The following is a 25,778-nucleotide window of genomic DNA, read 5'->3' as shown; positions in this document are numbered from 1 at the left end:
TCCTTCTAAATTGTGCCTATTAGACTTTTGTATTAGTCCTGGAAGGTAAGATTATATGACTATGTGTGCCAGTGATTACGGTGGAATCACAGAACCCAAAGCACACGGATAAGCCAATGGGACCTTCTTTTCTGATGGCAGACTCAGAGGAATGATAGTGCAGGCATATGAAGAATACCTTTCACCTCTCTTTTATCAGTGGGTCCTTTCTCAGGTTGGATTAGAGAAGTGGGACAAAGGGTTCCGATTTGCTGCAATTCTTATGAAGAGATTCCCTGGTATAGAGGAGATATCCATGGAGAATTCAGTAGAAAAGAAGAAACAAAAGTGGCTCCCTTCAAAAATTCACTCATTCATTTAGTCATTCACTTATTCTTCTAAGTATTCAACACATATTTTCTTTCAAGGACTGCAAAGTGACAGGAAAGTTGCTAAGCATGGTAAATACAAGTCTCTGAACTACTTTGGCAATAGATATAGGTAATAAAAATAAGACAATATAGTACATAGCAATGATGGATTGGCCATGGTATCGAAACTGCAGGAAATACACTTTTGAGAAAGAAAGAATACCCAGTTAGTTCAAGACAGAACTGAAGCATCCCTGAAACCAAAAAATAAAGTAGGTAGGAGCATATCGGAAGGAAGCAAAATTGTTGTCAAAATTCAATCAGAAAGACTCAGTACTTAAAGATCACATTTCGAACAACTGCATAAGTGGAGAATAAGATGTGGTACTAGAAACCCTGGTATAAAAAAATGGGAGTCTCCTTATAAAACATCTTGGGCAAATGAACAGATACATGGAGGTGCTTCTAGAAAGAACTGTAACATTTTCCTTAGCCAGATTATTATGGAGGTTCTGGAGACTTAAACAAAACTCAATATAAACTGTTTTAGAGTTTTTCGTAAACATGTGTGTGTTTATGTATACTATAGAAAAAGGTATAATTCTAAGTGTAAATGTGCAAGCATGTGTCCCTCCAATCTCCCCCATACCAACTTCTCTAATTACAAACTTAGATGAAAAATAGAAACCCAACAATTTTAGATGATAGCGAAGAAATCCATGATTTTGATTTTAAGAGTAACAGAAACTGCCAGTAATGACAAAAATAGTTATCCCACTCAACAAAGGCTTGCCATCATACAAATGACAGATTCCTGACTTCCCCAATACAACCTACTTTATCTGATTTTTGGATGATTTGAAACCTGCTAGGGCTAGCATTGTTTATAGGCATCCAACTCTAGTTTCCAGTTTACTTCCCTTCTTCCTTTTCCACTGAGAAGCAATTTATTGTTTCACATTTTTGGTTTTCCCTCTTTGCCCACACACAGCAGGCAGGTTCCACACTCAGCGATGCTGTCTCTGAGACATCCAGAAGCATAAATGCCCCTTAGGAAATTCCCAGATACTTTCAGCATATTCCCCAAATGTCCTTTTACTGCTTTCCAAAGTAATTTCTGGGCTTAAATGAGCCCATTTTATAAGAATAATAACCTTCCAAATGATATTTATTGTAACGTAAAAACTACATTTTCCAGAATATACAAACAGTCCCTCTTGAGCAGCAAGTCATTAGTTCCAGATAGCAGGCATTCTTTTTCATCCTTTAAACTCTAAAGCTTGACATTTCATTACGTTTGGAGAAATGGTTCTACCACTTACCTGCCTTTTTCACTCAATGGGAAATTATACAAAAGACTAACACCTGACTTTTTACAAATAATATTCATCATGAGTGAATAGAATACATATGGTTACAATTATTCTCAATTACTTACATTCCCAAATGTACGCTGTATATAATCACACATAACACATTTCTTTCTTCCATTAATTCTTTTTTCATATTTGAGCTTATATATTTCTACAAGTAATGATTTGAATTCAAAAAGTATCATCAAAAGAAAATGAAAACGTTATATAACATCTGGACTGGGTTTCTATTGTAAAGAGAAATACAACTATATGCGAAATAGTGTTCCTGGCAATAGCTTCTTGACATAGAGGAGGGTTAAAAATGTGTGAAAAAAATCCATCTCCTAATCACACATTACACATGCATTGCCCCAATTTTTCTTTTCTGTGGAGTAATGTTGGATCTTAATAAGAAAGTTCATACTGCTCATTCCCTTTTTCATCTATAAAAGAAGGATGTTCACAGCCTTATACATACTTTCAGAACCAGAGCATGTCAATTAGAACCCACACTGACTTTTCTAAACCTCTGATAGATGATAATGTAGAAAAGAGGATGTGGGCATGGATTTTTGTTGTTGTTCTTACAGGTTACATAATAATGGCATTGATGACTGTAAGGCCTATCATAAACTATCAAAAATAGGACATTACAAATTATTTTATAAATACAGCTGAATTCCTGTTATATTAATTTATGCTTTGGTTTCTTTGTCTGGACTTTGAGATCTTGAAGACATACCTGTGTCTTCCTCTTATTTGTATCTTCTCATATGTTTCTTTTTTTCCTTAAAAAATGTAATATCTCAGAGGTTTTTTTAAATAATTAATATGACTGTTGGAGAAATCCTAGAAAATTTTAAAGAATGCAATAACTCATAATGATGCCAACCAGTAATGGGGTTTTCTCACAATGATTTATTTATTTTCTCTTTTTTAATGATGTTTAAAATTTTTTTAATTTTTTAATTATTTTCTTTTAAAATTTGTTTTTAATGAATTTTGAAAAATAATTGTTTTATAAAGAAAATTTATAAAATATAGAAAAGTATAAGGAAAATAATGAAATTACTCATAATCTCACTACCCAGCAATAGCCTAAATTTACTTCTATTTCCATATCTATCCTTCTCTGTAACTAAAGTAGGATAATATTTTATTGTCCCATATTATGTTTTTTCACATATTTATGGATGAGTAATTTACTGTCATTTAATATTCTTTAAAAATAAAAATTTTTATATCTGCACAGTTTTCCATCTTGTTTCTGTAGGAAATCATTTCATCTTTCCCTACTCAGATATTTAAGAAAATAAGGCAGTAGAAAACATCTCTTTATAAACATTAAAAAAATTCCTTACCAACTCAGTCAGCCTTATGTGTGTAACATAGAAATAAAGACTTACTTCCCTTAAAATTTTTTTCTTAAATTGAGCTGGTACATGTCAGTTAAATTTGGATCGCCTTATATATTGATTACTTCATTTTTTTTAGCATAATACTTGTGCCCAGAAAGAAACAAAGAAAAAAGAATATTTAGGCATTTGAGATAAGTATAGTCTTTCTCATTTTAGGTCAAAATTGACTTCATAGGACAACTTCTCAAACACAATTTTCTACAATATTATGGTGATAAACAATATCTTATTTAAACTAGTAGAAGAGGAGCAATAATGCAACACATACTCAGCAGGTTTAATATTTTATTTTACCCTGCAGAGGAAGAAAATGTCAGAATTGCTTACCTGGGGATATGATATAAAAGAAATCTTTAAATTCATCCATCCAAACTTCTGCCAGTCTCCTGTTGTTCTTGTTGATGACGTGACCAGTGCCACCAGGGAAAGTGTATGGAGTTGCCTTCCGAAAAACGTGACCCACGTGGGAGCAAGTCACAATCTCCAATGAGCCTCCACATTGCCAAATCTGGAAAAAAGAGCAATTGTTGTATAGCAATCATTGCAGATAATGCAGTAATATTGTCTGAGAAGCAACTGAGGCTAACTCAGTTAAGACCAAATCTTCAGATCTTACATGGTTCAAACAAACATCAGATGAACACACAATTTAGAATGGGTATACTTGGGTTTGGCAAAGGATTCTAATTTGGAAGAGTTTGATGTATTTAAATATTGTAGTATTGGAATTGAGGAAGATGTAATTATTTTTGTGTGCCTTTATTTGACTACCTAATTTTCAGTTTCTAATAGTTAACCTAATTTCTATTTAATAGATATTTGGTATCCAAAATTTTCTATAAATAAATGAATTTGTACATGTTGGATGCCATGGTCAATAACTAAGTCTGATTTGGAGAAAATGAATCTGCTATACCCCATCCACCTGGAACTTCAAGTAACCATTCATTTTCACCTCTCCATATCTCCTGTATCTTAGGCTTTTGAATACGCTATTATTTTTATTAAAGCATGTTAAGTATCCTTTACATCTATTCAACTTCTATGTATCCTTTAAAGCCCACTTCCAAGATCATTTCTTCTAGGAAGCTCTGTGGGGAGATTTAGTATTGTGTGACTTTTGTACTTTAAATACAGTTGTATTAAGAACATATTACAATGTATTGGGTTGGCCAAAATGTTCATTCGAGTTCTTCTGTAACACTGTATGGAAAAACCCGAATGAACTTTTTGGCCAACTCAATATTTTAAATTGTTTACTTCACTATTGCTCCCTTAAAATTATGAACCCTTGAAAGACAAATGCTATATATTTCTTGGTATCCTAGATTTACTGTTCAGTTGAGGATAGGTATTAAGTATCCATAAAACATTCATTTCTATAAAATTATATTATATAGCCATAGGTTACAATAATAGTATGTATATGTATGTGTGTGTTATATACATATATTATACATATAAATATATAAAAAATATATATATATATACATATACTACATTTATTCATCCCAATAAATGAAAGTCATAATTATTGCCATCTGTAATTGGAAGGACTTGGCTTTATACCATAAATAACATTATTCTTATTTTAAGAAGATCTGCTTATTTTGGAAGAAAAGGTTTTCTCCTATTGATCCCTCAAGTAATATTCATCTGAGAAGAGGGCTGCTATTGGTCTTGGGTAGCAGTAAGAGACATTTTTTCTAGAAGATGAAAGATGATAAATAAGTTGTACTCATCAACAATGTTTGCGCATTACATGTACAATCTATTCTATCTCATTTTCTAATTGTTTAAACAGTGTGATGCTAATAGAAAAGATGTTCCAACCCAACACTGAAATGATGGACAATATAAAAGAGGAATGGAATTCACCATTTCCCTAGAAAGACGGGTGGCTCATTCTTAAATAATCAAATTACTTTATTGATTGGTAACTTTCTCATCTTTCTAGCATAAAGTCTATAAACTTTCTTGTAATTACACAACTCTTTACAGTCCTCCTTTCTATTAAAATGGAGGAAGTTGATCCTTCTCCTACCAAAGACAAATCAATACTTATATGTCAGTCTAGAGCATATTACTTAAGTCTGTCTTAACGACTTCATTGATTTGGTCCTCCCCTTGAGTTTCTCCTGAAACATCAATCATTTCCCTCATAATTGGATTATGCCTATCTTTGCATAATACCTCCTAAACCTCCTATCTTTCAAACAGATTTAAAATAGAGATAAACAAATTTTTAAAATTACAAAACACAACAAAAAGTTCATCCCTTGATCTATATTCCCATCCAACATATCTCTTTTTTCTGTTTCCCCTCACTATAATTAATATAAAATTTTTACTGATATACGTTATATCCCTTCCTCAATTTTCATCCGTTTTTCTACTCATTGTGAAATGCTGTTTATTTCCACAGTCCCACAATATTGCCATGATGAAAATCACAAATTTTTCCTTTGATGAATATCCAGCAGACTCCTTTCTTGGATCCTCTTGCTTTCCATCCTACTCCTTCACTATTTATACATTTTCACTCTAAATTTTTATTTAAATGTTGGCATTATTCCTTCTTTATTCATTCTCTAGGTGGTCTTATTTGTTCTTATTATTTTATGCATGATCTGAATACACAAAACCCCTGCAGTAACATCTCAGCGCAGACTTTTCCTCTGGGATCCAGACTTGTGTATCCAAACACCGACTTGATACCTCCTCTTGCAAGACTCAGAGGCATCCAAATAAACGTGTCTGAAGTGGAATTGTTAATTTATCTCCACCTTGTCAGCCAGATCTTATTTTCTTTCAGTTTTTTTTTTGTAAACCATCAATAAATGGAGCCACTATTCACCCAGGCAGTCAATCCAAAAACAAAACAAAACAAAAATGACAACAGAACTCCCTTCTCCCCCCCAAAAAAACACCTAGAAATCATCACTGATCTCTTCTTTTCTTTCATCACTTATATTCCATCCATTAACAAATCCTGGTGGTGCTATCTATAAAACAATTCTCAGTATATCCATCTCTCTCTGTCTCTACTGCCACCATCCTTGTCCTAATCATCAACATCTCTTGTCTGTCAGTCGTAATAGGCTCTTAATTGTTTTTCTACTTTCACTGTTGCTCGTCTATAATTTGTTTTCTGCTGAGAAATCAGAGTGGTCTTTAAAATTCTTAATCATGTCATTTTACTTCCCTGCTTCAAATCCTTCAATGGTTTTTCACTGCACTGTGAATATAAATAAAGTCCTTTGTCAGGACCTCTAAGAACTACATGACTCTCCCCTTCTGTCAATAAACTACGATGATATTGGCCCTCTGCCATTTCCTAGAATAACAAATCACATATATTTTTCACACACCAAAGCCTCAACACGTGCTTTCCTTATACCTGGAAAACAATTCTGTCAGCCCTTCACTGGACTGCCTCTTTCCCATACTTCTCATCTCAGCTAACATATCACCTCATCAGATTTTCCCTAATTGCCATATTTAAAGTGCCCCACCCAAGTTATTTTCTCTAATAGCACCTTATTTGTTTCCTTCATTGCTTATCACAATCTGCAATTTATTTCTCTGTTTGGCTATGCACATTTTCCCCCAACTAGAATGTAGACTCAAAAAGGGCAGTGGAGAGGTCTACTCATGGTTGCACCCCCAGAGCCCAGCCCAGCGCTTGTTACATGGTAGGTGTCACTGTATGTTGGTTGAATGGAAGAATGGAAACTCAAATTTAACTACCAAGACTCACATTAAAAAAGCATCCCTGGCAGAATGACAAGATTTAAACAGACATATTTTTGGAGGGATTTTACATTGCATTTTTTTAAGGAAATATTTTTAGTACTAAACTAGGCAGAGTAGTCTAGCAAAATGATATGCAACTGCTGTTCCACATGTCTTGGGAACTGAGGAAGGTCTTTGGAGGTCACAACACAACAAATAAACATCAGAAATGGTTGATGGCTTATGGCAAACAAGGTTGCTCAATAACACAGTCTTAATTTTTAATGTGTTTTCAAAGCAACCATTCGGTCCAACTCATACTCTCTCTCTCTTAAAAACATGATTTAGTAAAGTACTCAGGTGTTTGTATGGCGACCACACCATTCAGCAAGGTGCCCTGAATTCAGAAGAACTAGCATATGATATGTTATACCTGAGGGGGAATTGAAAACCTTTCCCTTATTGTGAGGAGCACAGTGTGAGTCGTAGAGCTTTCCCTTCTCCTCTATGGATTATGTATGACTAAAGAGCTCCTTTCTTCCTTCACCCAAGTCATATAAGGGAACTAAATGAATGAAGGAGAGACTGGCATTTCACTCCTGGCTGGACACTTGCTGAGCAGCAAACTCAGCAGATTAGCCTCGTGTTCCCATTGGAACATAGCAGAATATGGTGAGTGAGTCTATGGGAAGGCCTCAAGTGTGGGGAAAAACATGACCCTAGTAAAATGGGGACCACCTCTAGTCTAGAGAATCCTGAAGGTGGGTTGGGGTTTATTGAAGAAGCTTGTTCCAGCAAAATTGATAGGTCCAGTGATGCAGTGACCCTGGAAGGGAGTGGTCTTTGGAGACAACTGGACAAGACTTCAGTGGTTTCAAAACTCTATAGAGCATGGAATATAGACTAGAAAAGAGTGATCTGTGGGACTAGCAATATGGCAGATCAGCAAGGAGATGTACCACTGAAAAAGGCAGCTGGGGACCTTACAGGGTGAGAGATAGAGACTGAGATTTCCCTCTTCAAAAGGGCCTTGGATAACAGACGCGGTAAAAGGTGAAGTTCAGAACACTTTTAAGAAAACAATGAAACCATGTATAGAAGCCTATCATACAGATGGAGGCCACTAGGAGCAAGTGGAACCACACTGAGCCAACAACAGGCAGACATCATAAAATATTTCAGGTAAGACCTGCTGTTTCTCTAGCCCTCTTATTTGACCCCATACAGTGTAGAAGTGGCAACCCAGAGAACCCTGCCCTTCCCCATTCCAAGAGCTTCTATCAGCATTGTCCTGGGGAGAGAAGAGAATGTGAACTGTGATTGCTTACAAAATCAAAGCCTTTAAGCTGAACATTACTAGTATTTTTAATAACTGAAAGTGACCAGAAAGCTATAGAATCTGTGCTAAATGATGTCAGATTGGAAAGGAATATTCTTCAGAGCATGAAGCAATGATTGGAGAAAAAGGAAAACCATTTTAAGTGTGTGTGCTCACTAAATTCAGACTATGCAATAAGCCCTACTGCAAACAAACCAGTGATTTACAGCTGTCCTCAGGGTTCCCAATTTGCCTTTTTGCAAATATGGATTAGCACTGTGGTTGTGTGAGGGTACTTTATTTCTACTCTGCCACTTCTTGGCCCTACCCTGGCTTTGTATGCTTATGGCTTCTATGGCCCAAGCTTGCACACAGAAAAGAAAAAAAAAAAAATCTAGTTTGAAATCCTTTAAAAGAAGAGTTCCAGTGGTCTCACTCCTTATATGAAAGTGATTTTTGGTTATCCTCTAACTTGCAATGAGATCTTTGTGTGTACATGTAAAGGCATAATTCAATAATGACTGTTGATTTACAAGACAGAAGGAGAACCTGCCCCTGATGTTGATTCTCACAGATGGAGGCAGGTTTTTTTAGTATATTTAGGAGAGATAACAGAGGTGGAGGTAACTGTTCTATAACTCAGTGGATACTTGCCTGTGTTTTGCTTGTGGATCATACTCTACTGACTCCTGGAATAAAATGCGTACTTTTCCCATTGCCATCTGTGCTCATAGAATGTGTGAATAAATACTCATATTGCATTTCCAAAGTAAAGCATCTCCCCCAAATTTACACTAAAATAAAAAGATCAAGGTAGAAAAGCATAACATTATGCATTAATTAGGCTGATATCTGGTCATGATAATACCCAGTTAATATAAAAACAAAATATTTAATTGATCAAATATTGACCAGACAGTTGCCATGTACTTAGTAGACATTTGGGTAATGTGAAATAATTAAAAAATAAACAGTTCCCAGAAAACTATATGATTAAATATTAAAGTGGAGAGAATTCAAATTGAGTGGAGTCCCTAATGACTACCATGATAATTTCCCTTAGTGTATCTTTAATAAATATTTTGGAAGGATGGATGAAAGGAAAGAAAGAAGAAAAAAAGGAAGGAAGAGTATGACACAGTCATTAAGAATTTGGGCTTGGAAATAAGCAAACAGAATTTTCTAGGGGCTCTCTCACTTACTATCTATGTACACTGGTGAAAATTATTTACATCTCCAAGACCTTGATGTTCCCATTGGAAAACAAGGATAATAATAACTGCTTCCTAAGACCATAATGAGATTGTGTGTATCAAGCACCATGCCTGACACCTCATATGGGAGGAAATAAAATGTTATTTGTATATTAGTTCCTGCTGTTCAGGAAAACCAACATATGTAGATTATTAGCTGATTCTTGCTTCTTAAAAAATATTTAGCTACATTTTGGTGAGTTTTGCCTCTTTTTGAAATTGCAATATCAATGTCTGGGGACTTAGGTGAGGAGTTTAAAAGAATTGCCAATTCATTCCCAATTAGAACACTACATTTTGTTCTCTGAAATTATTTTACAATGTTTAAACATACAATATAAACTGAATAAAACATGATGTCTCATCCACATAAACATGTGATGTCCGAATTACTTTGTATCATTGAGCATATCTGATTGTTATTTTCTAGGCTTCCAAAAAGATTAATATTTGTATATTACTTCTCTCAAATAAATTTGACCATGTGTAACATACAAACTGTCCTTTTATCCACAGATGATTGAAGCTAGCTGGTAACTTGTCTTTGTTCCCAGATATTTTTATGAGAGTCTTTTGATGATGGAGAAGGTTATTAATCAAAATGCAAAATGCCCATTGCTCATTTGATTATGTACCTGATTTTCTTCCCCTAGAAAGAAGACAATTAACTAACATACATTATCCTTTTCATGTTTTTTGGTACCTACATCAGTGACATTTTTTTTTAACATCTTTATTGGAGTAAATTGCTTTACAATGTTGTATTAGTTTCTGCTGTGTAACAAAGTGAATCAGCTATACATACACATACATCCCCATATCTCCTCCCTCTTGCGTCTCCCTCCCACCCTCCCTATCCCACCCCTCTAGGTGGTCACAAAGCACTGAGCTGATCTCCCTGTGCTATGTGGCTGCTTCCCACTAGTTATCTATTTTACATTTGGTAGTGTATATATGTCCATGCCACTCTCTCACTTCGTCCCAGCTTACCCTTCCCCCTCCCTGTGTCCTCAAGTCCATCCTCTATGTCTGCATCTTTATTCCCATCAGTGACATTTTAATTAAGGTTCATAAACTTCACAAGCTCCAACTTTGCAATCTCAGTTCTGGTGCTACAATGGTTTCTAGCTGTCCAGATGTTATGCCAAACTCATGCAGCTGCTTTATTTTATACTAACCTTCACCCCCCACCCCCGGCCCACACATGTAATGTCACTGGCACAAAGTCACTGCTTAATATGGCTTTAATAGCAACCACCACAACGATATATCACGGAGGGCACGAAGCACAATGGTTATGAGTGTGTAGGCTCTAGTTCCTGAGACCATATCCCAGCTCTGCCACTTACCAGCTGGGTGAACTCATCTTTCTGTGCTTCAGGTTTCAGGTAATAACATGTCTTGAAGAAGCCACCTCAGGGGGTTGTTGTGAGGAGCGAGGCAAAGCAGTGCACGTAACAATACTTAGCCTTTATGTGAAAAAGAATTGGAAGGAAGCAAATAGGGGAGATTTATTAAGGGGTCATTGTAATCATCTAGGAAAGAGATGAGAATGACCGGGACCAGAATGATGACAAGGGAAACAGAAGGGAATTCAATAACTTGACATAATTTGGGGGATTAAAATTAAGAATTACTGTATTGCTTTCCCTTATCTATGTTGTCCTCTCTAATAAGCTCATTTCATATACATTTTCTTCCAGTAACCAGTTCTTAACTATGCTATCTTTCACTGATCTTAATTTTCACTGACTCATAGCATTTACTACTGTACATCCATCCCACTCTACCCCATTTAGCTCTCAGTTCTATATAGTATGCCATCTTGATAAATATTTGTGTGTGGGCATGTATATTTATGTGTGTGCATATTGACATAAATATATTATTTGTATATATTAGTCTTATCTCCCTGACCACATTATTATCTCTTTGAGAAAACATATCACACATTTCACTTTATGAAACTGAACTTCATCGTCACATGAAATTGAAAGTCACTTTATGAAACTGAATTTCATCATCACGTGTTTCACTTTACGTAACTGGTATAATTCACACATAGTGAAAAAAATCACAACTTACATATACTGTGACATAAGTGTGTGCAAAGTTTAAGAAATGCTTGAAATATTGGTGCTCAGTACATATTAACTGATTGATCTCTTAATATTGATATAGAGAAATCTGGAAAATTACAGAGAGTACACAAAATGTATCTATTATAAAGTGGAATTGGGAACAAAAGCTATTATTTTCCTAGTTCTGGCAAAGTGAAAAATGAAACAAGTTACTATGACTCAGTTTTCAGCCTATCTCACTCTACATTCATTGTTTGTTTCAAATAATCCCCTTCAGCACTTCAAGTCTCCATTTTGTTTATATGTATTCAAGTAGACTGATGACAAATCCTTTAATTCTTACAGTTGAAACAAAGTCTAAAAGAGCCTTCAGTGAGATCCTGAAGGCGCTGTGATCCTTGATAAGTTGGCAGAAACACAGGAGGTATGGAAGGCATGATAAGGGGCTCAGTAGGCATTTTCTATTCATTCTGGACAAGAGACTTCCCAGTTATTCTTCATAGTCAGCTTGATTTGGGGAATGTCTTCTTTAATTGGTTGGTTTGTCTCTTAACCTAGTTTTCACTTCATAGTGTAATTGAGGCCATTTATGCGATCTGGAAGAGGTCTCTAGAGCTCAAGTCATATCTTGATATCACCATAACGTCTCAAGATGAAGACTCTTGTACATCAAGCTACTGTGGCCTTTAAGTGCTCACCTGAGTTGCCAGAGATCACAGATTCAACACGTCTAGGAATCTATCCAGTACTTGATAATTTAATTTTTAAAATAGAATTATTATTTGTATGAAAAAGAGAAGCAAGCATCTGATTTGAAATTGGAAAGCTGGATTCTGGACTTGAAATCAAAACAAATTGATTGCAGGATTTGGAACAAGTCACTTAAGCTTGACAGTCCTCAGAAAATTCACATGTAAAAGAAGACTAAGTTTTCTTCTGGGTTTCTAGGATTCAGATTAATCTCTTTGCATAGAGTAAATACCACTTTCAGAGATCAGATTTTTAGATGGGAATGATAAAACTCTCCAAAATTTGAATCCACATTTTCCTCCTTAGATGAGCTTACTTTACTTTAGCTGTATTAGAGGTACATGGTAAAGATACCATTCTCTGAACAAGAGAAAGTCTGAGTTTGCAAAACTTATTCTGAGGCAATCAATGTGTCTTCTCCCTTCAAGTTTGGGACTTCTATTTTAGAAAGGTCACAAATGTTATGAAAACAAGGAAAACAACAAAAGCACTTTTGTTCTCCAAGAGTTTTTCAAGAAATAGCCATATCTTAGAGTAATTTGTTTGAAGATTTTATTTTCACCTTGGCATTAAATGTAGAAAATTCTGAGTTGAATCTATACCATTTCATATATCCCATTAATTTGGTTCTAAAAATATCCAGTTATCAACTGCTTTCCCTTATACTTTGTCTCTTAACTTAGAACTGAACCTCCTGAAAGCCCCAAATTCAAAATGGACCCTCTTATATCTACTCATTTGATAAAGGACTTAACAAACTAATCCTGAAATGAGTTTAAGGGCAGTCTCCCAAGCCAGTTCATCTTTTTCCTTTGCCAAAGACTTAGCAAGTGATTCTTGGGGGTTGAGGTGTAGGGGATGAGGTACAAGGAAGGGAGAGAAGCAACACAGAGCAGAAGCATGAAAAGGTGTGCTCATACTGGATGTGACGAAGTGGAGGAATTGTTCTGAAAAGGAACTGAGGCAGTCTGTATATGAACCAGTGTGCATCACAAGTATAGTGAGGTAGTTGTGGTCACAGACGGAGTCCTTTTAACCTCATCTCCCACTCCTCTCAAACACAAACACCCATTCTCAGCAGTTAAAATGAACAGTGGATGGGTCTTCCCTGGTGGCGCAGTGGTTGAGAATCTGCCTGCCAATGCAGGGAACATGGGTTCGAGCCCTGGTCTGGGAAGATCCCACATGCCACGGAGCAACTAGGCCCGTGAGCCACAACTACTGAGTCTGCGCGTCTGGAGCCTGTGCTCCGCAACAAGAGAGGCCGCGACAGTGAGAGGCCCGCGCACCGCGATGAAGAGTGACACCCGCTTGCCGCAACTAGAGAAAGCCCTCGCACAGAAACGAAGACCCAACACAGCCAAAAATAAATTAAAAAAAAAAAAAAAGAATAGTGGCAATACCTTTAAATGTACACAGGCCAACATTTTAATATATAAATTCCACTATTAACTTTTTGCCTCTCAACAACTTTCTTAGCCTTGGAGCATTCTGACCTTCAGAATTACCACACATTATGGCCACTGTGTTTCCTGGTATCAGGAGAATTGTTACCTGTCGTTATTCCACATCTTATTAGGACGGCTGGTATTGCAGAATTTCCCAGTTCCCCTTTAGATCAACAGAGCAACACATAGTCCTGACTGTGTTATGGCAAATCTCCCATCTGCTGCTTAAATGACATGTGAAAATGAAGACCATCGAGTAGCCTACCGGATATTGAAACTCCGATGTAAGATAAGGTGGCTCTGCTTAAGAAAATTAGGACCTAGTTTTTCATATTTACAATAAAGTATTGCTTTCTTATTAGCATAGATAGTCACAGGCAGATAATTCATGAAAAAAGAACACAGATAATATGCAATATAGTGACACTTGTTCATCTTTCAATAATCAATAATCTTAAAGTTTGATAATACTGGAGGTTTTGGAATATTGTTAGTGCTTTTAAGGGGACTAGTGACTAAGAAAAATCTAGAATGATTGGAATTTGTGCTTTCCTCATTGTATAATTAATCCTACAAATACATTTAAATGGTGAAAAATTGTATATAGATGAGATTTTTGAGAACTAGATGGAAAGGGTCTGTGATTATTAAATGAGACTTGGGTCAGATATTTTGCATTTTACACTGGTGTCCTCCTGTGTCTGACGATCTGACCGCCTGTCAGGCATCTGTAACATCTGCCGCTTGCAGCCACAGAGCAGCGCATGACAGCTGTGTGATGCTGCCCTAGAATTCACGCCAGAACGGTCCCCTCTGAATACCAGTAGACCACCTGGGTATCCAGCTACAGTGCGTGACAACATCTCGTGCTCTTTACGAACGCCAGAGATACTTAAAAAGAACTTGGATGGGGTAGGAAAAGAAAACCTGGTACCTCCAAAAGAGTTATCCTTCAGTGACTCAATTTCTCCATCTTTAAACCATCCACCTCCCCTGATTGCAGCTATAACATTTTAGTTTAAATGAAACTTCCTGTATAACTTGCAAAGCTGTCAAGTGCTTTTCAAATCGAAGGCCCGTGACAAATTTGAGGAGAGGGAATGACCTCTCTCCTCTCAAGCATTTTCCCTCAGAACTTGGCTGGCATCTACCGAGCAAATATTTACTAGCCATTGACTTTGTGTCAAGCACCATGCTGGGCTCTGGGGCATAGAGAAAGGACAATAAAACATGGCTCTCTGTCTTCAAGTAGCTCACAGGCCAGTCTAGGTGTTGTGAGTGTTAGGACTGAGCATATTAATGTCTAGTCATCAGTTTGCACTTGACAGTTGAAGAACAGTCTCTCATGCCTACAAGAAAAGGACTGTCTTAAGAGGTACTCACTTCAACCATAATCCCTTCATGGACAGAATTTTCTTTTCCTGGTTTTTAATCAGCTGGAGACATTTTGTTTTCTTATCAAGGACCTGAGACATTTTCATACAAAGCTATACATTTTGCTTCAGATAAAGAATTTCCCTTGGCAACACCTATAAAACTCGAATGCCATCTATGGAACACTATGATTCCCTTCCAAAAATCATCTTACAGGTATCTTTTTTTTGCTGTAAAATGTTTAGTGAGATAAATGTGAAACATATAAAAATACCCACATTGATATCACCTCAAGCGCTCATTACAAATACCCACAAAACTCACTATGAAGGGAAGTTATACTCTACTTTGACAGTTTTTAGTTTTTTAAAAACAAATTGGTAGTAGTCAATGTAGGTTACATTACACTTTAGAAGAAGAGTAAAGGAGGAACCATGAAATAGCAACACGTAGAATGTTACTTTGCCCACTTATCCGTCACAAACCAGGAGAAGGCAGTGCATGGTTTATTTCTCCAGATATGATGCTCAAAGCACAGGGAAGATAATTTCCCCTTCTCTGTTTCATTAAAATTGCAAGAGGTCATTCTTAGGACATTTAAAGGTTGTTTCATAGAGAACATCATTGCTCATTCAGGTGCTTGCTGAAGAATCTGCCTTTAATCCAAAACTGTCTCCTCTCATCAAGCTCCCAATATCAGTCCCATCCTCTCTGTACATAATCTTCTGCTTTCCACTTTTCTTGAGCTCAGAAACAGTTGCTCCAACTTTCTATTCATTTCCACCTTGAAATATCTCATATAGCCTTAGCTTCTTTTCTCCATTTTAAGAAAGAGGGTCAACTCTCCAAAGTTAAATATCCTGCCTTTAGGACCTTAAACTCAAATAGAGGAATTCTAGAGTAGAAGCAGAAGGTGTGGGTTTGATGCTCAGCCCTTACAACTTCCAGCCACACGACTTAGTTTCTTAGTTTCTTAGCAACTCAAAACCTTTAATTATAGAATAAGACAATAACAACGACCCATCCACAGTGCTCTGGTAAGAACATAGTGAAATAGTGAGCATAAAATTGTGTTGTAAACTAAAAAGTATTACACAGGTGTACTTTATTATATCTAGAATATTCTTGCAACATCTGTAGATATTTATCTCATCAGTTGTTCCTTTCTCTTTCTTCTTCAGTACCTTCTAGATTGTTAAATCCTTTCTATCATCTTACATTTACTTTATCTCCTATGATAAAATAAAAGAATAGCAAACATAAAATAATTACTTTGATCATATTTACCCTTTAAGTTACCATGCATTTTCTTTCCTGTTTGCTGAGAAACTTCTTAAAAAGTTTGGCTTTTCTCTACGTTATCTTTACAGTTCAATTTTCTTAACATCTTATATTCTAGTATCTCGATTCTATCATCTGAAACTACACATGAAACTTTTTATGAGCTCTCATTATTCTTTCTCACTTCTCTGCAGCATTTGACACTGTTGACAATCACCATAACATTCTAAGTTCTTCTGATATATATATTTGTTCTTCCCTGACAGCTTTGTCCTAGCGTTTGCTTTCTCTTTTTTTCTCCCACCCCTAAATGTAGGTGCTACCTAAGGACATGCCTTGCTATTCCGCCCTCTGTATTTTCTTTCTTGGCAAACATCCATTCTCATATGCTCATTAAACTATCAATTCTGTAAAGCTAACTCTCAAATCTGTCACCTGCCTTATACTTTGCCTCTACTCTGTAACACATTTCCAACTTCCTCAGGTACACCTTTAACTTTCCATGACCTTAAAGAGTCAAGTTTCCATTCTGTCCCCCCAAAATGAAAAGAAAGATTGTAGTTCCTGGGGTCTTCTCTTGCAGGGCCAGGGAAATGATCAAGGAGCACTAGTCTTTCATCAGGTCTAATTACCATTCATCATTACAGGGTTAGTGTGGGACATTTTACCCTTAAACAATTTATTTATAGATTCCTATCTTAATTCAGGAATTCCAGAGGTTAAGATGATTTCTCAAACCCAAATAAAAATATAGAATATAAAGTTGGTTGACCAATTAAAATACAGAATTTAAAAACATAAATAAAACAACAAGGTCCTACTGTATAGCACAGAGAACTATATTCAATATCCTATGATAAACCATAGTGGAAAAGAATATAAAAAAAAGAATGTCTAATGTGTATAGCTGAGTCACTTTGCTGTACAGCAGAGATGGGCACAACATTGTAAATCAACTATACTTCAATAAAAAGATTAAAATAAAACAAATAAAATTTTGGTTGACCAATTAAAATAGAGAAAATATATAAGATCAAGACTGCATATCGTTGAACTATGAAATAATAAAATGAGTAGAAAAGTGTAGTCAAATCTTTGACAATGGAGAAGCTCATGTAGAAACATGTTTTAGTATCCAGGCACATCATGGTGGCAATAGAGAAATGCTACACCAAATTTTGATTTCAATTTTAGCGTCTTTGCAGTGTAAACCAGTGGTAGTTTGATAATAAAATATTTTAAGAATTTTTAATTCATCAAGTTTGAATTTTTGCAGATACAGTGAAATTTTTCAACATAGATATATTTTTAAGAGTGATTTAAAAATCTATTTAAAAACTCCAACTACGTTTTCAATGGCACTTAAAATTCAATTTCATTGGTACATAATACTCAAATTCTGAAGAGTTGGATCAAAGTCTTCCCTCCACATTATCTCACACCCTCAAAAGAATCATTCCTGGCATCTAGAATCAGTTATTGCTGAAATCATTCAGCCTTATTTAAATAAATCTCATCATAGGTTTCCTTTTTAAACTACATTTCTGGTTGACTAGAACAACAGTGAAACGACTGATAGTCATGTACTTAAGACAGACATCACTAAGAGTGACAGTATAATCATAGCTTAAGATGTTGTACATTTACTGCAGTAGTTACCATAGAGATTTAAATTTGGCTCTTTAATAAAAAGTACATGAATTTGATTTTGAATGTGTTCATTTTGGTTAGCAAAGTACACTAGGTTTCCTAATTGAATGAACATATATAGAAACAACAGTTTTGGAATTTTGTCCTAGAAATCTTCAAGGGGTCAAATATAGGTATATAAAAAAAAATAATAGGTTCAATTTCTGGAGTTTTTAATGGATACTTCATTAACTCTGTCACGTGAAGCCTAGTTTGGCAAAATATATATTTAATGGCTTACTGATATTTTATTCTCAAGAGGGAAAACAAAAGGCGGGGGAACCAGACATTCTAGCCTAAACATAGGTATGGCTCAAAGCACAAAGTAGGATCACAAGAGTAAAGATCTGAGATTTCACTGATTTCTGGCCCCTGTTCCTCTTCTGCCCTTCTGTCTATAAGGCAAGACTCTTGAATTTTTCATTTATAAATTCTTCCCTGGTTATCTTAGATCACAGAAATCTCTCCCTTCTTTGAACTTAATGAGTTTTATGTTTGCAACTTGAAATGATCTTAGATGCCATTATACTCTCCAAACTCTCAAGCAATTTGGAGATGGTATACCTTACAGATATACCATCCAGAGTGTCTAGCGCAGGTCTAGGTATATAATTATTTATATTGGTTGATGGATAAGATGAGGGTAGATTGATACCTGACTGCTATAGAGAGGTAATCTGAAGTATAATGCAAACATTACAAATGCATTAAAGTTAAAACCAGATATATGGGGGGAGAAAAGCTACTGAGATCCATTACGATAATATGTGTAAAAGAATTCTATAAAGCACTATTCAAATGTAAAGCCTCATCAAAAAATAAACTCCTAGGGGAGTTTAGTTTGTTCAGCAAATATTGTTCTGAGAGAATAAATTGTTCTTAACTGTTGAATAAGAAAGCTTTCCCTCCCCTAAAGCAATAGGATATTTGTGCTCCTACAGACTTGGAATGAGAGTTTTAATACTCTGTCTTGCATTACGCTCTACATTGAATGTTCTCTTTGCAAAGCCTTGCACAGCTGGATTCTTCCTGTCAGTTTGGTCTCAGCTAAAATGCTTCCTTAGAATGGTCCTCCCTGACCACTCTAAGGTAATGCAATGCTCTACCTCTCATTTTACTTTCTTCAAGGCACTCACCTTGATCTGAATTTAACAGACTATTTTTCTGCTTACTCATTTATTGTCTATCATCTTCCTATAGCACAAGTTCTATCAGACCAGGGACTGATCTTCCACATGTCTGTATGTCCAACTACTAACAAATATTTCTGAGTTAATTAGTGAATTCTCCAAACTAAATTTACTTGCAAACTTTGTTTGAACTTAATGGCAGGTTTATTTCATTTCACCAAACCCAAGATATATAAATGATCCTTAAAATTTCAAAACTAGAAATATTTTTGGAAGTTATTTGCTTTAACTTTCCTGTTCCATTAAGAAAAAAAATGGGGGGGAGGAGAGAAGATGGCGGAAGAGTAAGATGCGGAGATCACCTTCCTTCCCACAGATACAGTAGAAATACATCTACACGTGGAACTGCTCCTACAGAACACCCACTGAACGCTGGAAGAAAACGTCCGACCTCCAAAAAGGCAAGAAACTCCCCCCGTACTTGGGTAGGGCAAAAGAAAAAAGAAATAACAGAGACAAAAGAATAGGGACAGGACCTGCACCAGTGGAAGGGAGCCATGAAGGAGGAAAGGTTTCCATACACTAGGAGCCCCTTCGCGGGCGGAGACTGCGGGTGGCAGAGGGGGGAAGCTTTGGAGCCACGGAGGAGAGCGCAGCCACAGAGGTGCAGAGGGCAAAGCGGAGAGACTCCCGCACGGAGGATCAGTGCTGACCAGCACTCACCAGCCCGAGAGGCTTGTCTGCTCAGCCGCCGGGGCGGGCGGGGCTGGGAGCTGAGGCTCGGGCTTTGGTGGATCGCAGGGAGGGGACTGGGGCTGGCGGCATGAACACAGCCTGAAGGGGTTAGCGCACCACAGCTAGCCGGGAGGGAGTCCGGGGAAAAAGTCTGCAGCTGCCGAAGAGGCAAGAGACTTTTTCTTCCCTCTGTGTTTCCTGGTGCACAAGGAGAGGGGATTCAGAGCGCCGACTAAATGAACTCCAGAGAAGGGCGCGAGCCGCGGCGATCAGCGCGGACCCCAGAGACGGGCGTGAGACGCTGGGGCTGCTGCTGCCGCCTCCAAAAAGCCTGTGTGTGAGCACAGGTCACTCTCCACACCGCCCCTCCTGGTAGCCGGTGCAGACCGCCACTGCCAGGGTCCCGGGATCCGGGGACAACATCCCCGGGAGAACGCACTGTGCGCCTCAGGCTGGCGCAACGTCACGCCGGCCTCGGCCGCCGCAGGCTCACCCCGCCTGCTCTGTACCGCTCCCTCCCCGTGGCCTGGGTGAGCCAGAGCCCCCGAAGCAGCTGCTCCTTTAACCCCGTCCTGTCTGGGCGGGAAACAGACGCCCTCAGGCGACCTACATGCAGAGGCGGATCCAAATCCAAAGCTGAACCTCAGGAGCTGTGCGAACAGGGAAGAGAAGGGGAAATCTCTCCCAGCAGCCTCAGAAGCAGCGGATTAAAACTCCACAAACAACTTGATGTGATGCATCTGTTGAATACCTGAATAGACAACGAATCATCCCAAATTCAGGAGGTGGTCTTTGGGAGCAGGATATATTAATTTTTCCCCTTTTCCTTTTTTTTGTGAGTGTATATGTATATGCTTCTGGGTGAGATTTTGTCTGTATAGATTTGCTTTACAATAGCTTTATTTTACTTCACTATATTATAGCCTCTTTCTTTCTTTCTTTCTATTTTTTCTCCCTTTTACTCTGAGCCGTGTGGACGAAAGGTTCTTGGTGCTCCAGCCAGGCATCAGGGCCGTGCCACTGAGGTGGGAGAGCCAACTTCAGAACACTGGTCCACAAGAGACCTCCCAGCTCCACGTAATACCAAACGGCAAAAATCTCCCAGAGAGCTCCATCTCAACATCAAGACCCAGCTTCACTCAACGACCAGCAAGCTACAGTGCTGGACATCCTATGCCAAACAACTAGCTAGACAGGAACACAACCCTATCCATTAGCAGAGAGGCTGCCTAAAATCATAATAAGGCCACAGACACCCCAAAATACACCAACAGACGTGGACGTGCCCACCAGAAAGACATGATCCAGCCTCATCCACCAGAACTCAGGCACTAGTTCCCTCCACCAGGAAGCCTACACAACCCACTGAACCAACCTTAGCCACTGGGGACAGATACCAAAAACAACGGGAACTACGAACCTGCAGCCTGTGAAAAGGAGACCCCAAACACAGTAAGATAAGCAAAATGAGATGACAGAAAAACACACAGCAGATGAAGGAGCAGGGTCAAAACACACCAGACTTAACAAATGAAGAGGAAATAGGTACTCTACCTGAAAAAGAATTCAGAATAATGATAGTAAGGATGACCCAAAATCTTGGAAATAGAATAGACAAAATGCAAGAAACATTTAACAAGGATGTAGAAGAACTAAAGAGGAACCAAGCAATGATGAAAAACACAATAAATGAAATTAAAAATACTCTAGATGGGATCAATAGTAGAATAACTGAGGCAGAAGAAAGGATAAATGACCTGGAAGATAAAATGGTGGAAATAACTACTACAGAGCAGGATAAAGAAAAAAGAATGAAAAGAACTGAGGACAGTCTCAGGGACCTCTGGGACAACATTAAACACACCAACATTCGAATTATAGGGGTCCCAGAAGAAGAAGAGAAAAAGAAAGGGACTGAGAAAATATTTGGAGAGATTATAGTTGAAAACTTCCCTAATATGGGAAAGGAAATAGTTAATCAAGTCCTGGAAGCACAGAGAGTCCCATACAGGATAAACCCAAGGAGAAACACGCCAAGACACATATTAATCGAACTGTCAAAAATTAAATATAAGGAAAACATATTAAAGGCAGCAAGGGAAAAACAACAAATAACACACAAGGGAATCCCCATAAGGTTAACATCTGATCTATCAGCAGAAACTCTGCAAGCCAGAAGGGAGTGGCAGGATATACTTAAAGTGATGAAGGAGAAAAACCTACAACCAAGATTACTCTACCCAGCAAGGATCTCATTCAGATGTGATGGAGAAATTAAAACCTTTACAGACAAGCAAAAGCTGAGAGAGTTCAGCACCACCAAACCAGCTTTACAACAAATGCTAAAGGAACTTCTCTAGGCAAGAAACACAAGAGAAGGAAAACACCTACAATAACAAACCCAAAACATTTAAGAAAATGGGAATAGGAACATACATATCGATAATTACCTTGAATGTAAATGGATTAAATGCTCCCACCAAAAGACACAGACTGGCTGAATGGATACAAAAACAAGACCCATATATATGCTGTCTACAAGAGACCCACTTCAGACCTAGAGACACATACAGACTGAAAGTGAGGGGATGGAAAAAGATATTCCATGCAAATGGAAATCAAAAGAAAGCTGGAGTAGCAATTCTCATATCAGACAAAATAGACTTTAAAATAAAGACTATTACAAGAGACAAAGAAGGACACTATATAATGATGAAGGGATCGATCCAAGAGGAAGGTATAACAATTGTAAATATTTATGCACCCAACATAGGAGCACCTCAATACATAAGGCAAATACTAACAGCCATAAAAGGGGAAATCGACAGCAACACAATCATAGTACGGGACTTTAACACCCCACTTTCACCAATGGACAGATCATCCAAAATGAAAATAAATAAGGAAACACAAGCTTTAAATGATACATTAAACAATATGGACTTAATTGATACTTATAGGACATTCCACCCAAAAACAACAGAATACACATTTTTCTCAAGTGCTCATGGAACATTCTCCAGGATAGATCATATCTTGGGTCACAAATCAAGCCTTGGTAAATTTAAGAAAATTGAAATCGTATCAAGTATCTTTTCCGACCACAACGCTATGAGACTAGATATCAATTACAGGAAAAGATCTGTAAAAAATACAAACACATGGAGGCTACACAATACATTACTTAATAACGAAGTGTTTACTGAAGAAATCAAAGGGGAAATCAAAAAATACCTAGAAACAAATGACAATGGAGATACGACGACCCAAAACCTATGGGACGCAGCAAAAGCAGTGCTAAGAGGGAAGTTTATAGCAATACAGGCCTACCTCAAGAAACAGGAAACATCTCGAATAAACAACCTAACCTTGCACCTAAAGCAATTAGAGAAAGAAGAAAAAAAAAACCCCAAAGCCAGCAGAAGGAAAGAAATTATAAAGATCAGGTCAGAAATAAATGAAAAAGAAATGAAGGAAACAATAGCAAAAATCAATGAAACTAAAAGCTGGTTCTTTGAGAAGATAAACAAAATTGATAAACCATTAGCTAGACTCATCAAGAGAAAAAGGGAGAAGACTCAGATCAATAGAATTAGAAATGAAAAAGGAGAAGTAACCACTGACACTACAGAAATACAAAAGATCATGAGAGATTACTACAAGCAACTCTATGCCAATAAAATGGACAACCTGGAAGAAATGGACAGATTCTTAGAAATGCACAAACTGCCGAGACTGAACCAGGAAGAAATAGAAAATATGAACAGACCAATCACAAGCACTGAAATTGAAACTGTGATTAAAAACCTTCCAACAAACAAAAGCCCAGCACCAGATGGCTTCACAGGTGAATTCTATCAAACATTTAGAGAAGAGCTAATACCTATCCTTCTCAAACTCTTCCAAAATATTGCAGAGGGAGGAACACTCCCAAACTCATTCTACGAGGCCACCATCACCCTGATACCAAAACCAGACAAAGATGTCACAAAGAAAGAAAACTACAGGCCAATATCACTGATGAACATAGATGCAAAAATCCTCAACAAAATACTAGCAAACAGAATCCAACAGCACATTAAAAGGATCATACACCATGATCAAGTGGGGTTTATCCCAGGAATGAAAGGATTCTTCAATATACGCAAATCAATCAATGTGATACACCACATTAACAAATTGAAGGAGAAAAACCATATGATCATCTCAATAGATGCAGAGAAAGCTTTCGACAAAATTCAACACCCATTTATGATAAAAGCCCTGCAGAAAGTAGGCATAGAGGGAACTTTCCTCAACATAATAAAGGCCATATATGACAAACCCACAGCCAACATTGTCCTCAATGGTGAAAAACTGAAACCATTTCCACTAAGATCAGGAACAAGACAAGGTTGCCCACTCTCACCACTATTATTCAACATAGTTTTGGAAGTGTTAGCCACAGCAATCAGAGAAGACAAAGAAATAAAAGGAATCCAAATTGGAAAAGAAGAAGTAAAGCTGTCACTATTTGCAGATGACATGATACTATACATAGAGAATCCTAAACATGCTACCAGAAAACTACTAGAGCTAATCAATGAATTTGGTAAAGTAGCAGGATACAAAATTAATGCACAGAAATCTCTTGCATTTCTATACACTAATGACGAAAAATCTGAAAGTGAAATTAAGAAAACACTCCCATTTACCATTGCAACAAAAAGAATAAAATATCTAGGAATAAACCTACCTAAGGAGACAAAAGACCTGTATGCAGAAAATTATAAGACACTGATGAAAGAAATTAAAGATGATACAAATAGATGGAGAGATATACCATGTTCCTGGATTGGAAGAATCAACATTGTGAAAATGTCTCTACTACCCAAAGCAATCTACAGATTCAATGCAATCCCTATCAAACTACCACTGGCATTTTTCACAGAACTAGAACAAAAAATTTCACAATTTGTATGGAAACACAAAAGACCCCGAATAGCCAAAGCAATCTTGAGAACGAAAAATGGAGCTGGGGGAATCAGGCTCCCTGACTTCAGACTATATTACAAAGCTACAGTAATCAAGACAGTTTGGTACTGGCACAAAAACAGAAATATAGATCAATGGAACAGGATAGAAAGCCCAGAGATAAACCCACACACATATGGTCAACTTATCTTTGATAAAGGAGGCAAGCATATACAGTGGAGAAAAGACAGCCTCTTCAATAAGTGGTGCTGGGAAAATTGGACAGATACATGTAAAAGTATGAAATTAGAACACTCCCTGACACCATGCACAAAAATAAACTCAAAATGGATTAAATACCTAAGTGTAAGGCCAGACAGTATCAAACTCTTAGAGGAAAACATAGGCAGAACACTCTATGACATACATCACAGCAAGATTCTTTTTGACCCAGCTCCCAGAGAAATGGAAATAAGAACACAAATAAACAAATGGGACCTAATGAAACTTAAAAGCTTTTGCACAGCAAAGGAAACCGTAAACAAGACAAAAAGACAACCCTCAGAATGGGAGAAAATATTTGCAAATGAAGCAACTGACAAAGGATTAATCTCCAAGATTTACAAGCAGCTCATGCAGCTCAATAACAAAAAAACGAACAACCCAATCCAAAAATGGGCAGAAGATCTAAATAGACATTTCTCCAAAGAAGATATACAGATGGCCTACAGACACATGAAAGAATGCTCAACATCATTAATCATTAGAGAAATACAAATCAAAACTACAATGAGATATCATCTCACACCGGTCAGAATGGCCATCATCAAAAAATCTAGAAACAATAAATGCTGGAGAGGGTGTGGAGGAAAGGGAACACTCTTGCACTGTTGGTGGGAATGTAAATT

The 25,778-nt window shown here is 37.2% G+C and overlaps 1 protein-coding gene across 6 annotated transcripts in view; it reads right to left on the bottom strand.

Annotated features, from left to right (window-relative positions):
• GALNT13 (polypeptide N-acetylgalactosaminyltransferase 13) overlaps window positions 1–25,778 on the bottom strand; it is a 574,171-nt gene that overhangs the window by 179,727 nt on the left and 368,666 nt on the right. For all 6 annotated transcript variants that reach the window (XM_057551814.1, XM_057551815.1, XM_057551817.1 and 3 more), the window contains one exon: window positions 3,451–3,631. In XM_057551814.1, coding sequence (XP_057407797.1) covers window positions 3,451–3,631 — 181 coding nt within the window. The remainder of the gene's footprint in view (window positions 1–3,450; window positions 3,632–25,778) is intronic.

This window comes from Balaenoptera acutorostrata, chromosome 8 (genome assembly GCF_949987535.1).
Source record: "Balaenoptera acutorostrata chromosome 8, mBalAcu1.1, whole genome shotgun sequence".
In the NCBI taxonomy this organism is placed as follows: Eukaryota; Metazoa; Chordata; class Mammalia; order Artiodactyla; family Balaenopteridae; genus Balaenoptera; species Balaenoptera acutorostrata.
This window is presented reverse-complemented; position numbering and strand designations above follow the sequence as displayed.